The following is a 15,934-nucleotide window of genomic DNA, read 5'->3' as shown; positions in this document are numbered from 1 at the left end:
AAAGGATGATTTGTAGGTATCAGACTGAGATGATATTTGAATTCTGTCTAAATTTTTTTTTTAATTTATTTTATTTATTTATTTTCGGCTACTTTGGGTCTTCATTGCTGTGCGACGGCTTTCTCTAGTTGAGGTGAGAGGGAACTACTCTTCTTTGTGGTGCACGTGCTTCTCATTGTGGTGGCTTCTCTTGTTGCAGAGCACGGGCTCTAGGCACGCAGGCTTCAGTAGTTGTGGCACACAGGCTCAGTATTTGTGGCTTGCGGGCTCTAGAGCACAGGCTCAGTAGTTGTGGCGCATGGACTTAGTTGCTTTGCGGCATGTGGGATCTTCCCAGACCAGGGCTCTAACCTGTGTCCCCTGCATTGGCAGGCAGATTCTTAACCACTGTGCCACCAGGGAAGTCCCTGTCTACATTTTTAAGAGTGATATAACAGTTACAGTTTCGTATCTCAGTGTATTTATTGGAAATTGCATTATTTGCAAATGTTTAGACTTACGAGGAAAAGTTTTAGATGTTGTCTTAAAAATATGAGGTGGATTAAGTAAAAGATTTAAAGACATCTGTTCTAAGAGACCCTACAGTATTAATTCCATCATCTCTATAGTACTGTTTACCTCAGCTACTACACAAAGTCCAAGCCTCCCAGGTCTCTATACAGTTCTGTACATGCCTTAGTCTGACCCAGTCTCTCACTCATCTTTAACTCTCCCAACATTACATTGCTCTCTTGAACTCGAGTTACAGCATTAGCAAAATGTTATATTCTCAATCTTCTATGAACATTTCTTAACTTTGCTCTAACTAAAATTATGGCTGTTTCTCTTAAATGGTGGCTCTTTTTTCTCCCATATCCCATATTCTGTTGGACCTAGAGATGATATAATGTGCGTTCCTCTTGTTCCTCATCCTTGTTGCAGGTCATTTTTCCTTCCTTCTCTCTAAAACCACTCCTTCCCCCTCCCTAACTTTTGAAGCATGTGTCATAAGTCTTTACCACTCCCTCTGTCCTTTTGTAGTCATCTATAGTGCAACCTCCTAGTCATGAGCTTGCATCCTGTTGAAGGGTTTTGACACCTGTTACTTTTTCCTCTGCTACTCCTTCTGTCGTCAACTCTTGTGACATCAATATCCATGTAGATAATCTATCCAGCCTCCTTGAATTCTTGATTTTCAGAGACGTTCTCCCTACCAATACCCTCAACTCTAGTCATACCCATCCCTTGTCTTTGCCAGTCCATGCACCAGCTCCTCACTTTCAAGCATCCCACTCTCACTATTAAATCCTGTGTGCTCAGATCATTCTACCTCTAGTACTTTTCCCCCATCCCCACCATCAATACTCCACCCCACTAAGACAACCTTCAGTTCATCAAATCTTTTCTGTCCTCATTTCTCTTACCTTACATAGAGTCCATGGTCCATCATTATAATCATCCCCTTGACTAAACTCAGTTCTGTTTATTGCTTTTCCTTCTGTCTTCCTCTGGCAAAATTGTAACCCTGGTTAAATTTTACTTTTTTTTTTTTTTGCTACACATCTGTACCTGAGAAGTAGAAGATGACTGGAACAAAATGTACAATGATGTTGACTAGTCTCATTTTAAAATTGACAACAAACCTTAAATGGGCTCTCAGTATTGCCCATCAGTCCTGCTAGATTTCACTTGTCAATCCACCCCACGCTCTGACTTTCCTAGAGGAGTATGCCACTCTTATTCTCTCTTAAAACCTCCAAACCTTCTCTTTCCTCCTCATTCTCAGTTCATTGAGAACCTCATATTCCCATCACCAAATCTATCAGTCTGTTTGCTGCTATATCCACATATTCTGTGTTTCCTTCTGTTAAAATGGATGAACAGTTTGTGTTCCTTTTCAAGGCCAGTTCATTTCCTCCTACCACCTAAAGGATTTTGTCCTTCTTCCCTCAAATTTTTCCTCTCTTCTGCATCATTCCCATTAGTATATAAACATGCTAAAACATGACCTGTGTTTTTTAAAAAATATGAAGAAAAAGTCTACCTTCCTTTTACTCCATATCCCACTCCAGCTACCACCCCTTTTTTTGTTTGCTTGTTACAGCAAAACACCTTGAACGAGGTATATGTATTCACAGTGATCATTTCTTCTTATCTCATTCCCTATTGAACAAGTTCCACTTTGGACATTCATATTCACTACGCCATGAAAATTGCTTTTTTCAGGTTCACCAATGATTTCCATATCATTAAATCCAATGATTATTCTTATTCCTTATTCTGTCACTCATGGGGGAGGTTAACACAGTGAATCAGAACATCCTTCTCAAAATTTTGTATTGCTTTTTTGCTTAGGTTCTAGGAACTCTCTCCTAATTTTCTGCTACCTCATTGGGCATTCTCACTCCCCTTTGCTACTTTCTCCTGTAACAACCTGTAAATGTTGGATTCCGTAGAATCCTAGAAACTGATTCTCTCTAGACTATTATTATCCAGTGCCATAGCTTTAAATTCCATTTCTCTGCTGATAGCTGCCAAATATATATCTCCAGCCCAGAACATTCTTGTAAACCCTACTCACATATGCAATTATCTGTACAGCTTCTCTATTGATACCTAATAGGCATCTCAAATTTAACATTGTGTCCCATATTGGTACATAGTAATACCATTTCACCAAATACTTAGGTAAAAATTTTAGGTTCATTTTGGGCTTTTTTTTCTCTCTCTCTCTCTTTCTCTGTCTCTCTGTCTCTGTCTCTCTCTCTCATACTGCACATCTAAACTGTGAAGAAATCCTGTTGTCTCTGCTGTCCTGAATCTGACCACTCCTTATTGCTCAACCACTGCCTCCTAGTCCAAGGCACAGTAATCTCTTGGATTACTACAGTAGCCTTATAGTCTCCCTGTTTCCACTGTTGCCTCTCTCCCCTTCAGTCTGTTTTCTAAATAGAGGCCAGAATCTTTATATATAGGCCAATTTCTACCCAGCAGCCCCTTAATAGAATATTAAATCATGTCACTCCTCTGCTCAAAATCCTCTAGTAACTTCTCACCTCAAGAGAAATCACTGGGACTTCCCTGGTGGTCCAGTGATTAAGACTCCACAGCACGTTCATTGGCTGTGAGTGGGGGATGGGGGGCGCATGGGTTCGATCCCTGGTTGGGGAACTAAGATACCGCATGCCGCGTGGCGGCCAAAAAGAGAGAGAAAACACTAAACCTTTACCATAGCTTGTAGGACTCTACATAATTCAATCCTGGAGATATCCAGCCTCATCTCATCTCTCTTGCTTACTCTTTTCAAGCTACTGTGCCCTCCTTGCTACCTACTTAGGGCCTTTGTACTTGTTCCCTCTACCTGGAAGAATTACTCCCAGATATCCATATGGCTCATTCCTTACTTCATTCAGTTCTCTGTTCCAAGACCTTCCCTGACTATCCTGTCTAAAAAAAAATCCTCCATTTATACTTATTTTTAATATTATCACTGCCTGACATTTTATTATTTATTTGTCCATTTATTTGAATATCACCACCACCACTCTGCTTGTTTCCAGCCCCCTCACCAACCCTCACCACCACCACACATACAACACAAATGTTGGCTCTAAAGAGGGTGGCCTTTTTATTCTGTTTCTGGATGAATCCCATGCCTAAACCAGTGCATGGAGCATAGTAGAGCTCAACAAATGTTTGATGAATGAATATTTGATTTTTTTCTTAAATAATTTATTTTTGGCTGCATTGCATCTTCATTGCTGTGCGCGGGAGTTCTATAGTTGCAGCGAGCGGGGGTTATTCTTCATTGCAGTGCACAGGCTTCTCATTGCAGTGGCTTCTCTTATTGCGGAGCACAGGCTCTAGGCATGCGGGCTGCAGTAGTTGTGGCTCCCGGACTCTAGAGCACAGGCTCAGTAGTCGTGGTGCCCTGGCTTAGTTGCTCCACGGCATGTGGGATCTTCCTGGAGAAGGGATCAAACCCATGTCCCCTGCATTGGCAGGCAGATTCTTAACCGCTGCGACACCAGGGAAGTTCCGATTTTTTCTTTATTTTTTTAACAACATAGTTTGTTTTGTTTTGTTTTTTGTTTTTTGTTTTATTTTGGCTGTGCGGGGTCTTAGTTGCAGCATGTGGGATCTTTAGTTGCTGCGTGAGGACTTCTTAGTTGCGGCATACGGACTCTTAGTTGCAGCATGCATGCGGGATCTAGTTCCCCATGGGGCCCCCTGCATTGGGAGCACAGAGTCTTACTCACTGGACCACCAGGGAAGTCCCTTGGTATTTTATGTAAGCAGTATGATACAGGATCATGGAGCCAGAGTTCCTAGATTTGTAACCCATCTGTGCTACTAACTAGCTCTGTGTGATATGGGCAGGTTATTGAACTAGACTTTACAGAGTTTCTTTATCTATGAAATGAAGATAATTGCACCTGCCTCCTAGTGTTATGAGAATAACATGAGTCAGTGTATCTTAGATGCTTGGAACACTGCCTACTGTTAGCTTTTATTGTTAATACCATCTCCATCTGATAGATTCTTTGATATATCTTATAGTTCCAAATGCAGAAGTAGGAAAAAAAAATTTTATTGCCTCTTTCCCAAGTCCTACCTACCTGTAATTTTTTAAATGAATACCCTTCTATTTTAGTTTCCTGACTCAGCATAAAACTACCACAGAATAGTTTGTCTTTATATGTAAGTTTATAATTTTATATATAAAATAAATGGCGACTCAAAGTATGACTTTTATGGATGTATTTGTCATCAGAAATAGTTCATTATTAGATTGTTACACAATAAAAGCAATAATTTCATAACACAGTTGTTCACAGAAATCTTCCTTTATAGTAATGTAGGATTTTACTTGTCCTAAAATAAAGAATTCTCTGAGCTGTTCAGTTGTTTGCTTTGGAATAGAATACTAAATATAGATTACTAGCAGTCACCTTTATAGGAAATTGAATGCAACTCCAAATCAACTTTGCAAAAAAACAAAAAAGCTCTAATTATATAAGGGTAAGAGTGATGGTGAAATGTATATTACACAACTGTTTTTTTCTCCAAGTTATTGGGTCTTTTGTGAGTTTGGGTATTTTAATGGATACCTTAGGATTTTAGGTGTTTTTTTCCCCCTAGTGGTTAAGGGTATTTGACATAAGAATATTTAAAGTATAATTGATTCTGGATTGTAGAGCAAACTCTGCAGTACAACCTCAGTTCAGTCTCTCTCCATTCATCTTTTTTTTAAAAATTAATTTATTTATATTTTGGTTTTGGCTGCATTGTGTCTTCGTTGCTGTGCACAGGCTTTCTCTACTTGTGGAGAGCAGGGGCTACTCTTTGCTGCAGTGCGCAGGCTTCTCATTGCGGTGGCTAGCTTCTTGTTGCGGAGCACAGGCTCTAGGTGTGCGGCCTTCAGTAGTTGTGGCACGCAGGCTCAGTAGTTGTGGCTCCCGGGCTCTAGAGCACAGGCTCAGTAGTTGTGTCTTAGTTGCTCTGTGGCATGTGGGATCTTCCCGGACCAGGGCTTGAACCCATGTCCCCACACTGACAGGCAGATTCTTAACCACTGTACCACCAGGGAAGTCCTCCATTCATCTTTTGTTCAATTATGTATAGGAGTTTTTACCTTATTGCTATTTAAAATAGAATGTGATTCTTACGTAGATGAACACTAAGGACTCATTTGGATTACTCGTCTAAGTTTTTTTTTTTAATTTAATGTAAATTGATTTTGTAATGCATATGCTACAAGTAATACAAAAAATAACATACTTCATTTTATGCTTAATTAGGTAGTCCAGCTACAGGAATGGATGATTAAAGTCATCAATGATAACACTGCTATATGTGTAGAAGGAAAATTGACGTAAGTGTAACTTTTCGGTATTCTTTTAATAAAATTTGTGATAAGATATACTTGTGTGTAAGAGCTTAAAAGGAGATGCATGACAGATTGCATCTTGGTACAAAACAAAGACTTTCTAATGAGGTTACAAACTGATGGCAGTAAAGTAAAATGAGTATGACCATTGTGATTGTAACCAGCTTTCTTGCTTTTGTCTGTTAACTCAAATTATTTTTAAAATAGTGACAGCTCCAATTTGTATACACAGTGCTTTATTTTTTTCAGAGGTTCTAATAAGTGAACTGGTATTATCTGCTTAATTATATATGATTAGTTAATATTACTACATGCATTTCAGTCCAGATTCTCACATCTAAATTGGGACAACCAGATATAAATTACTGATCCAGAAAAGAAATCAAAATATATAACACTTTGCCATACAGCTACATATTAAGTAATCATTGGCACTTTCTGGTTCTCCCTAAAGCGAAAGCATCATCTGGTAAGTGGGCTTTGCCTAGTTCTGCTACTCTGTTAGCACAATTTCCTATTCTTCAAAACCAATTTTCTTAGTAGTTAAAAAAAAATTGTAATAAAAGGTTGTAATAAAACAATACAGTGTATCACTGTTCAGGATACTTACCTGCAAGTTTATAAGTTAAGTGTATAAAATCTGTCTTGCTCACTTTATTTCTGCCTGCCTTGCACCCGTTTCCTTAATATCCAGAGGCAGCATTGATTGCCCTTGTTGGAATCCCATTACTGTTCTTTACTGGCTGTATGAGTTGGGCAAATTACTTATCCTCTTTCAGTCTCATTTTCTTCAGTTGCATGATGACAATAATAGTATGACCTACCTTTTGGGTTATTTTGAGGATTAAATGAGTTAATATTTATAAGACTTTGAGAACAGTACTTTTAGAGTACTATTTAAATATTTGTTAAATAAAATAAATAAAGATAGAAAGAACAGAAGACGAGAATGTTGTGTTAAAGTATAATATATGAATTTAATTCCATTTGACCAAACTAAAGAACTTAACTTTCTTACTTATTACATTTATATTTAGAATGTTTCTTATTAGTTATCTAATGAATCAAAGAATGTTCAACATTTATCTAATACATCTTCATACTTTGTTTTTTTCTATTTTATATTTATTCTTAGTTTCACGTAAGGAAGTATGAAGAGTAGATTTGTGGGTCAGTGATTTGATACTGCAGTTTGTTTTTTCCCAATTTGAACCTCTTTTTGGTACTTTCCAAAGAGGAAGGTAAAGACATTTGGCTATGTAGTGAGGGGAAAAAACACAAGATTAGAATAATCCAAACCATATAACTGCGTGAAAGCTAACACAGTATAGTCCCTGAGGAGAGGGACAGGGAATCATCCTTTGGAAGCTGAGCATCAGTTGTTAGCACCAGATGAAGAAGGCTCTGCTTTCTTGCTAATGATATATTTTATACTAGGGGTATAGTTTGGCCACAATACAGTTTCTTGGTACTCTGAGGATCACATTAGCCAAGAGGTTGAGTTCTGTTGCAATGTTTGGCCCTCAAATGTTTTGTAACTAGATTAATAGTATTGTAGCTGGAGGGCAAATTTATTACTTTCTGTTATAAATTTACATGCTTATATATGTACATTGTGACTCTTGGTAAAATGTGAATGTTTTGGTTTTAACTAAGCTATTTTTTCTCCTAGAGACATCACTAACATATATTGGCACAGTAATGCAATTATAGAACGGATTAAGCACAACAAACTTAGGACTTTATCAGGCAACATGTATATATTAAAAGGAATGATAGACCGGATTTCCATGAAAGAAGCAGGTAAAAACTGTCATTACTAATTGATGAATTAGTTTACTAAGTGAAACAATTAACCATATATCTAACAGTGATATACATTTTTTTGCTTTTTACTAGGTGTTTTAAAATTATATATCAAAACTAAAAATTAAAAATAAAATTGCCAACATTATGTAAAACTGTTCTGTATGTTGATCCTTTCCTCTGGTTTAATCACTCTTATTGACGTTTTAAGTCCAGTAATTTAAAAAACATTCAAGTCAAATGTTCCTTGTTTGTGAGAAATTGTAAGAATAAATTATAAGAATATAATTTAGCTCCCCAATTCCTCTCTTTGTTGAACCTGCCCGGTACAACCCCAGTCCTGATACAATCTAATTTTCTGCCTATGCCTTGTACACAGCTAAAGTGACTGAAGAAAAACACATCTGAGTAGTCCACCTTAAATTTATGATTACCAGCAACAAGTTGTGGTCACTTAGTGCCCCTTGGTATCCTACCACAGCTCCCTAATCCATTCACTCTCCCATCATCCTTGATAACTATTTCATATTTTTACACATCTCCTACCTCCCTCTCTCATCTGGGTGGGTAGGGGAGCAAGAAGAGGACTTGAGCAATAGGAACAATCAAAAGAAAACCTCTCTGTCACATTTGCTCACCTGCTTGTATCTGTACCTGCTTTTATTGTGGACAAACTTTTCATGTTCCTGTCTGTGTCCACCTATTTATGCTTCAGCTCCTATCCTCTTTTACTCAAGGATATTACTCCAGTAATTCTCCTTCCTCCTATCAAAAAACAAAAAGAAAAACAAAAAACCCTCTTTTGAGTAAGAAATCAGGGTTGTTAGAATGCATTTGTATTTAAGAGATCATCAACTTAAAATAATTATATATATATATACTATATATATATATATATATATATACTATGTAATATATATACATATACACACACGCTATATATAAACCTCATGGTAACCACAAACCAAAAATCTGTAATAGATACACAAAAAAAGAGAAAGGAATCCAAATATAACACTAAAGATAGCCATCAAAAGAAGAAAGGAGGGCTTCCCTGGTGGCACAGTGGTTAAGAGTCCGCCTGCCGATGCAGGGGACGTGGGTTCATGCCCTGGTCTGGGAAGATCCCACATGCCACGGAGCGCCTGGGCCCGTGAGCCATGGCCGCTGAACCTGCATGTCCGGAGCCTGTGCTCCGCAACGGGAGAGGCCACAACAGTGAGAGGCCCGTGTACCGCAAAAAAAAAAAATAAGAAGAAAGGAACCAAAAACTATAAACACAACCAGAAAAACTGCTAACGCAACCAGAAAACAATTAACAAAATGGCAGTAACTACTTTAAATGTCACTTTAAGTGCAAATGGACTAAATGGTCCCAATCAAAAGATATAGAGTGGCTGAATAGATAGAAACACAAGGCCCATATATATGCTGCCTACAAGAGACTCACTTCAGATCTAAAGACACATGCAGATAGAAAGTAAGGGGATGGAAAAAGGTATTCCATGCAAATGGAAATGAAAAGAAAGCCAAGTTAGCGATACTTATATCAGACAAAACAATTCGAAACAAAGTTTGTAACAACACAAAAAAGGACATTACATAATGGTAAAGGGAGCAATCCAAAAAAAAGATATAACAATTGTAAATATATATGCACCCAACATAGGAACACCTAAATACATGAAGAACAAAGCTAGAGGCACCACACTCCCTGACTTCAAACTATACTGCTAAGCTACAGAAATCAAGACAGTATGATACTGGCACCAAAACAGCCACATAGATCAACTAAACAGATTAGAGGCCCCAGAAATGAACCCATGCTTATTTGGTCAATTAATTTATGACAAAGGAGGTAAGAATATAATGGGGAAATGACAGCCTCTTCAATAAATGATGCTGGGAAAACTGGATATCTACATGCAAATGAATCAAACTAGACTACTTTCTCATACCATGTACAAAAATAAACCCAAAATGGATTAAAGACTTAAATGTAAGACCTGAAACCATAAAACTCCTAGAAGAAAACACAGGCAGTAAACTCGTTGACATATGCCTTAGTATTTTTCTGGATCTGTCTCCTCAGGCAAGGGCAACAAAAGCAAAAAATAAACAGATGGGACTACCTCAAACTAAAAAACTTCTGTACAGCAAAAGAAACTGTCAACAAAATAAGGCCACCTACTGAATAGGAGGAGATATTTGCGAACTATATTACTGATAAGGGATTAATACCCAAAATATACAAAGAACTCATACAGCTCAATATCACAAGAAGAAACAACCCTTTTCCCAAAAAAGACATACAGACGGCCAACAGATATGAAAAGATGCTTAACATCACTAATCATCAGGGAATCGCTAATCAAAACGATAATGCGATATCACCTCATGCCTGTGAGAATGGCTATTATCCAAAAGACAAGAAATAACATGCGTTGGTGAGGATGTGGAGAAAAGGGAACCCTTATGCAGTGTTGGTGGGAAAGTAAATTCCTTACAGCCACTAGGAAAAACAGTATGGGAGTTCCTCAAAAAATTAAAAGTATAACTACCATATGATCCAGCAATCCAGTTCTGGGTATTTTTCCAAAGAAAACAAAAGCGCTAGTTGAAAAGACAAATGCACCCCTATGTTCATTGCAGCATTATTTACAATAGCCAAGATACAGAAACAGCTTAAGTGTCCATAGATGGATGAGTGGATAAAGAAGATGTGGTGGGACTTCCCTGGTGGCGCAGTGGCAAAGAATCCGCCTGCCAGTGCAGGGGACACAGGTTCGAGCCCCGGTCCGGGAAGATCCCACATGCTGCGGAGCAACTAAGCCCGTGCACCACAACTACTGAACCTACGCTCTAGAGCCTGTGAGCCACAACTACTGAGCCCACATGCCACAACTACTGAAGCCCACGTGCCTAGAGCCCGTGCTCTGAACAAGAGAAGCCACTGTAATGAAAAGCCCACCTGCCACAACAAAGAGTAGCCCCCGCTCGCTGCAACTAGAGAAAACCCGTGTGCAGCAATGAAGACCCAACACAGCCAAAAATAAATAAATTCATTAAAATAAAAAAAGATGGGTGTATATATATATATATATATATGTACATATATATATGTACATATATATATACACACACAAAAGAATATTGTTCAGCCATAAAAAAGAATGAAATCTTGCTATTGTGACAACATGGCTGGACCTAGAAGGTAATAAATTTTAAGTGAAATAGAGAAAAACAAATAACACATGATTTCACTTGTATGTGTAATCTAAAAAATAAAACAAATAAACAAACAGAAACAGACTCATAAAGAGAACAGATGCTTGCCAGAAGGGAGGGAGGTCAGGGAATGAGTGAAATAGGTAAGGGAGGTTAAAAGATACAAACTTCCAGTTACAAAATGAGTCACAGTGATGACATGTACAGCATGGGGAAAGGACATATAATCACAGTATTCTAATAGGTTCTGCAGTGAACAATATTCACATTGTTATAATGATGCAAACAATCTTTGATATAATTAAAATTATTGTAAAAATGTGGGGAGAGGGTGAGGAAGGAGAGGTGCAGATGCTAAATCTTCATCTCATAACATTTATAAATTTTAAAATTGCTTTTTTCTTTTTATTGTATCTATATGAGATGCTAGATGTTAACTAAACATATTGTGGTAATCATTTGACAATATGTGTAAATCAAACCGTCATACTGTACACCTTAAGTTTATAGTAATGTATGCCAATTATTTCTCAGTAAAACTGGGAGGGGGGGGCCCTCTTTTAACCACACTTCTTTCAGCCACTGTTGCTCTCATTTACAGCAAAACAGCTCAGACGATTTGTTATACTTAGATCTAATTCCTCTTGAATTCTTTCTCATTTTTTCTTGAATTCTCTTTAATCACGCATTAATCCTCAATTCTTCACCAAAACAGCCCTTATCAAAGTCACTGGTGGCCCCCACATTGCTAAATCCAGTGTACACTTGACACAGTTAATCACACCTACCTTCTTGAAACACTTTCTTTACTTGGCTTCTGGAATACCATATTTTCATACTGCCTCATTCCCTGTTCCTCTTAGTTTCTTTGCTTATTTTTCTTTCTTCTTTGCCTCTGAATGATGGGATAGACTACGGCTCTTTCTATACTCAGTGCTGTGCTGATTTCTTTTAGGCTTAAATCTCATTCATATTTTGACAAATGCCAAATTTTATCTGTAACGAAGAATAGTCCCTGAGCCACTCAACTCATTTTCTGTCTGCTTATTTGACATCTCCACTAGGATGTCTACAGATGTCTCAGTTAATATGTCTAAAACCTGGTCTTCTCCCTTAAATCTATATAGCCTACAGTCTTCCTCTCTTTCCATGGTTCCAGTGGCTAGCCAGTTTCCTCAGTTTCTCTCACACTCACATCTAGTATGTCAGTACATCCTACTGGCATTATCTCCATGATATATCCAGAACCCAGGCCTCTGCTGCACCGCTGTGGTCTGGACGTTCCTCATCTTTTGTCTGAATCATTGCTGTAACCTCCTAACTGGTGTCATTGTTTCTCCCTATGTACTTCCACAGATTGTTCTCAAAATAGCAGCTAATTCAGTCCTGTTAAAGTAAGTCAAATTCTGTGACTCCTCCGCTCAGAATTTTTCTATAGCTTCCCATCTCACCCAAAGTAAAACACTCGGTTTATAAAATGACCCCAAGGCTTTATAATCTCCCCCAACTACCTCTGTTACCTATCTGAGTAGCCTCTCCTTACTCCACTTCAACTACACTGATTTCTTTGTCATTCTACAAACAGGCCGGGCACACTCTTGCTTCATACCCTTTCACTTTGTTCCCTCTGCTTCCACTGCTTTAACCCTATATTGCCACATTGCTCACTCCTTCGTGTCCTAGGCCTTTACTCAAATGATGCTATTTCTGTGAGAATGTCTCTGTCCTTTTTTGAAAAGCTGCCTGCCCCCTTTCTCCTCTTTTAGAATGAACACACTGGTATCCCTATTCCCCTTAACTGCATAATTTTCTCCATAGCATCGATGACCATCTAACAAACGAGGTGTTTTACTTATTGGTTTGCTTTCTGTTTAGAAGCCAGTTTTCATTAAGGCAGGGATTTTTGTTTGTTTTGTTAACTGCTGAATCCTCAGTTATCTATGACAGTGCCTGGCACATAGTAAGCAATAAATATATATTTTTAAATTATTTAATGAATTAATGACATCACTTTAAAATCTAGTAATTTTTGTTTGTTTATCATTAAATAGGTTACCCAAATTATCTCATAAGGAAATTTATGTTTGGATTTCCAGAAAAATGGAAAGAGTACATTGATAATTTTTTAGAACAGTTAAGGTAAAGTACCTTCTAACTTTTTAAAAAACAACTTTATTAACGTATACTTTACATTTGATAAACTGTATCTTTTAGGAATAAAATTTGATGAGCTTTTTACAGATGTATATACTCATGTAACCAATGTAAAGTGGTTTTAATTTGTATTTTTGGAAATGCCAGTTTTGAAGCTGTCTTTGATCATAGACTTTGAGAAGGCAGTAACACTTTACTAGAACTTCTGTAATATGGAATAAATCTAAAAGGAAAATAAAACCTTTGATGTATTTCAAGGAGTCATCCACAATCACTTACCCTTTAAGAGGCATTTAGCTGTTAAACATGAGTCCGAAGTTCTTGATCTTTTTTTTTTTTAATAATTTTATTTTATTTGGCCACACCACATGGCGTGTGGGATCTTAGTTCCCTGACCAGGGGTCATACCCATGTACCCTGCATTGGAGCGTGGAGTCATAACCACTGGACCTCCAGGGAAGTCTGGTCTTTTTTTGCAGTACGCGGGCCTCTCACTGTTGTGGCCTCTCCCATTGCGGAGCACAGGCTCCAGGCACTGGATGCGCAGGCTCAGCGGCCATGGCTCACGGACCCAGCCGATCCGCGGCATGTGGGATCTTCCCAGACCGGGGCACGAACCCGTGTCCTCTCCATCGGCAGGCGGACTATCAACCACTGCGCCACCAGGAAAGCCCTGGTCCTTTTTTAATTCATTCATTCCCTCAGTAGTTACTAAGTGTCATTTGCTTAGCAGACACTGTATCAGCCTTGGGAAAACAAAGAAGAATTTGATTACTTTTTTTTTTTAAATCTTGGTTTGTTTGTTTGTTTTCTTTGTACTCTTTTTTTTTTTAATTTTTGGCTGCGCTGGGTTTTCATCGCTGTGCGTGGGCTTTCTCTAGTTGCAGGGAGCGGGGGCTACTCTTCGTTAAGGTGCGTGGGTTTCTCATTGTGGTGGCTTCTCTAGTCGCGGCGCATGGGCTCTAGGCACATGGGCTTCAGTAGTTGCAGCATGCAGCCTCAGTAGTTGCGGCATGCGGGCCGTAGAGTGCACGGGCTTCAGTAGTTGTGGCCTGCAGGCTCAGTAGTTGCAGCTTGTGGGCTCAGTAGTTGTGGTTCACGGACTTAGTTGCTGTGCGGCATGTGGGAGCTTCCCAGACCAGGGATCGAACCTGTGTCCCTTGCCTTGGCAGGTGGATTCTTAACCATTGGACCATGAGGGAAGTCTGAATTTGATTAATTCTTGCCCTTAAAAACTCATAGGGGATAGGTTGTGTAAGTTGACTAATCATGTCACAATGTAATAAGGTATAACTGGGGCTGGCAGTTTTTTTCTGTAAAGGGGCAGATAGTATTTTCATGGGTATGTTGCCTCTATCACAGCTACTCGACGCTGCCTTTGTAGTGGAAAAGCAACATAGATAGTACTGAAAAGCGAGAGAGAGGCATGGACATATATACACTACCAAACGTAAAATAGATAGCTAGTGGGAAGCAGCCGCATAGCACAGGGAGATCAGCTCGGTGCTTTGTGACCACCTAGAGGGGTGGGATAGGGAGGGTGAGAGGGAGGGAGATGCAAGAGGGAAGAGATATGGGAACATATGTATATGTATAACTGATTCACTTTGTTATAAAGCAGAAACTAACACACCATTGTAAAGCAATTATACTCCAATAAAGATGTAAAAAAAAAAAAGAATGAATGTGGCTGTGTTTCAATAAACTTTACAAGAACAGACAACTGGCAGAATTTGTCCTGTAATTTTCTTATAATATCAGCTTAAGTGGGAAATACAAGAGCATAGATAAGAAGAACTTAAGAGGTCATTAAGATGTTATACTTAAGTTGTTTGTGGGAGGAAAAGGGTAGAAACCATGAAAGCTTAAATAATGTAAGATTAAAGGTAATATGCTGGGGAAAAAAGCTTTATCTGAGGGAGTTTCATTGATTATTTATGGGTTTCGTTTTTTGTTTTTGTTTTTTGAGAACCAATATTAGAGGAAAAATACTATACTTGTTTTTAGGTCTTGTGAAAAGAAAGGAGGAAAGGCCAGACAAAAACAGAAGACTGAAAGGGTTGTTCCTGACATTCGAAAATCAATGAAAAATGATGCAGGGGAAAAAAAAACAGAAGTCCTCCAAAGAGCCACTGCCACTTATGACCTTGATTGTGATCATTTGGGTATGTTTGCTCTTTTCTTCTCTGTTGGTATAGTGGTAAATTTTTACCTGAGCTCCACACTGTTTAATTGTTTACAGTGAATTTAGTATTGAGTTCTTGATTTATACTGCCCTAAAATTCCTGGGTTTTTTTCACTGCTTAAGAGGAGAAACTGCAATGTAGACTGCCTGTAGTCAGCATTCAGCTTACTTCATTAAATTATACCTTTTAATTAGAATACCAAGAACACTGATCAACATAACAATGAAAAATGATTGTTCTTTCAGTTTTCTAGACGCAAGGTATTTAGGCTGCCAGCTTACCTCAGACCTATATTACAGATACCTATATTTTTGTACTAACTATTATTCCTGTTAATAGACAAAACCAGTTTGCTTTCATGGAGGTAATGGCATGTCTTTTTGAATGACCGTTGCTATGAAGGTAGCTGGCAGAACTGTTCTGTGTCAACTCTACCAAAACTATAATCTGCCTCACATCCACCCAACCCCAAGCTGAAAAAAAGTATTTATAGTCCTTTCTAGATAATATAATGAGTAAAATTCCTAGACTCTGTTGTATAAATTTATGCCAATTCTACCTTGATCTTACAATGAAGAGTTTTACAGAACTTCAAGAGTTCAGGACTGCTTCTGCCAGAAACATAGCACCATACTGGATATAAATGTACCTGTATGTCACTCCCCACCCCACCATACCCTATTTCCTGTCC

At 38.4% G+C, this 15,934-nt stretch overlaps 1 protein-coding gene across 2 annotated transcripts in view; it reads left to right on the top strand.

The window, feature by feature from the left end:
• MIS18BP1 (MIS18 binding protein 1) overlaps positions 1-15,934 on the top strand; it is a 60,229-nt gene that overhangs the window by 11,601 nt on the left and 32,694 nt on the right. For both annotated transcript variants that reach the window (XM_029238826.1, XM_029238825.1), the window contains exons 5-8: positions 5,781-5,854; positions 7,542-7,672; positions 12,955-13,042; positions 15,065-15,222. In XM_029238826.1, the coding sequence (XP_029094659.1) occupies positions 5,781-5,854; positions 7,542-7,672; positions 12,955-13,042; positions 15,065-15,222 (451 nt within the window). The remainder of the gene's footprint in view (positions 1-5,780; positions 5,855-7,541; positions 7,673-12,954; positions 13,043-15,064; positions 15,223-15,934) is intronic.

Source organism: Monodon monoceros, unplaced genomic scaffold, assembly GCF_005190385.1.
Source record: "Monodon monoceros isolate NGI ecotype Baffin Bay Population unplaced genomic scaffold, NGI_Narwhal_1 Super_Scaffold_21, whole genome shotgun sequence".
Lineage (NCBI taxonomy): Eukaryota > Metazoa > Chordata > Mammalia > Artiodactyla > Monodontidae > Monodon > Monodon monoceros.
This window is presented reverse-complemented; position numbering and strand designations above follow the sequence as displayed.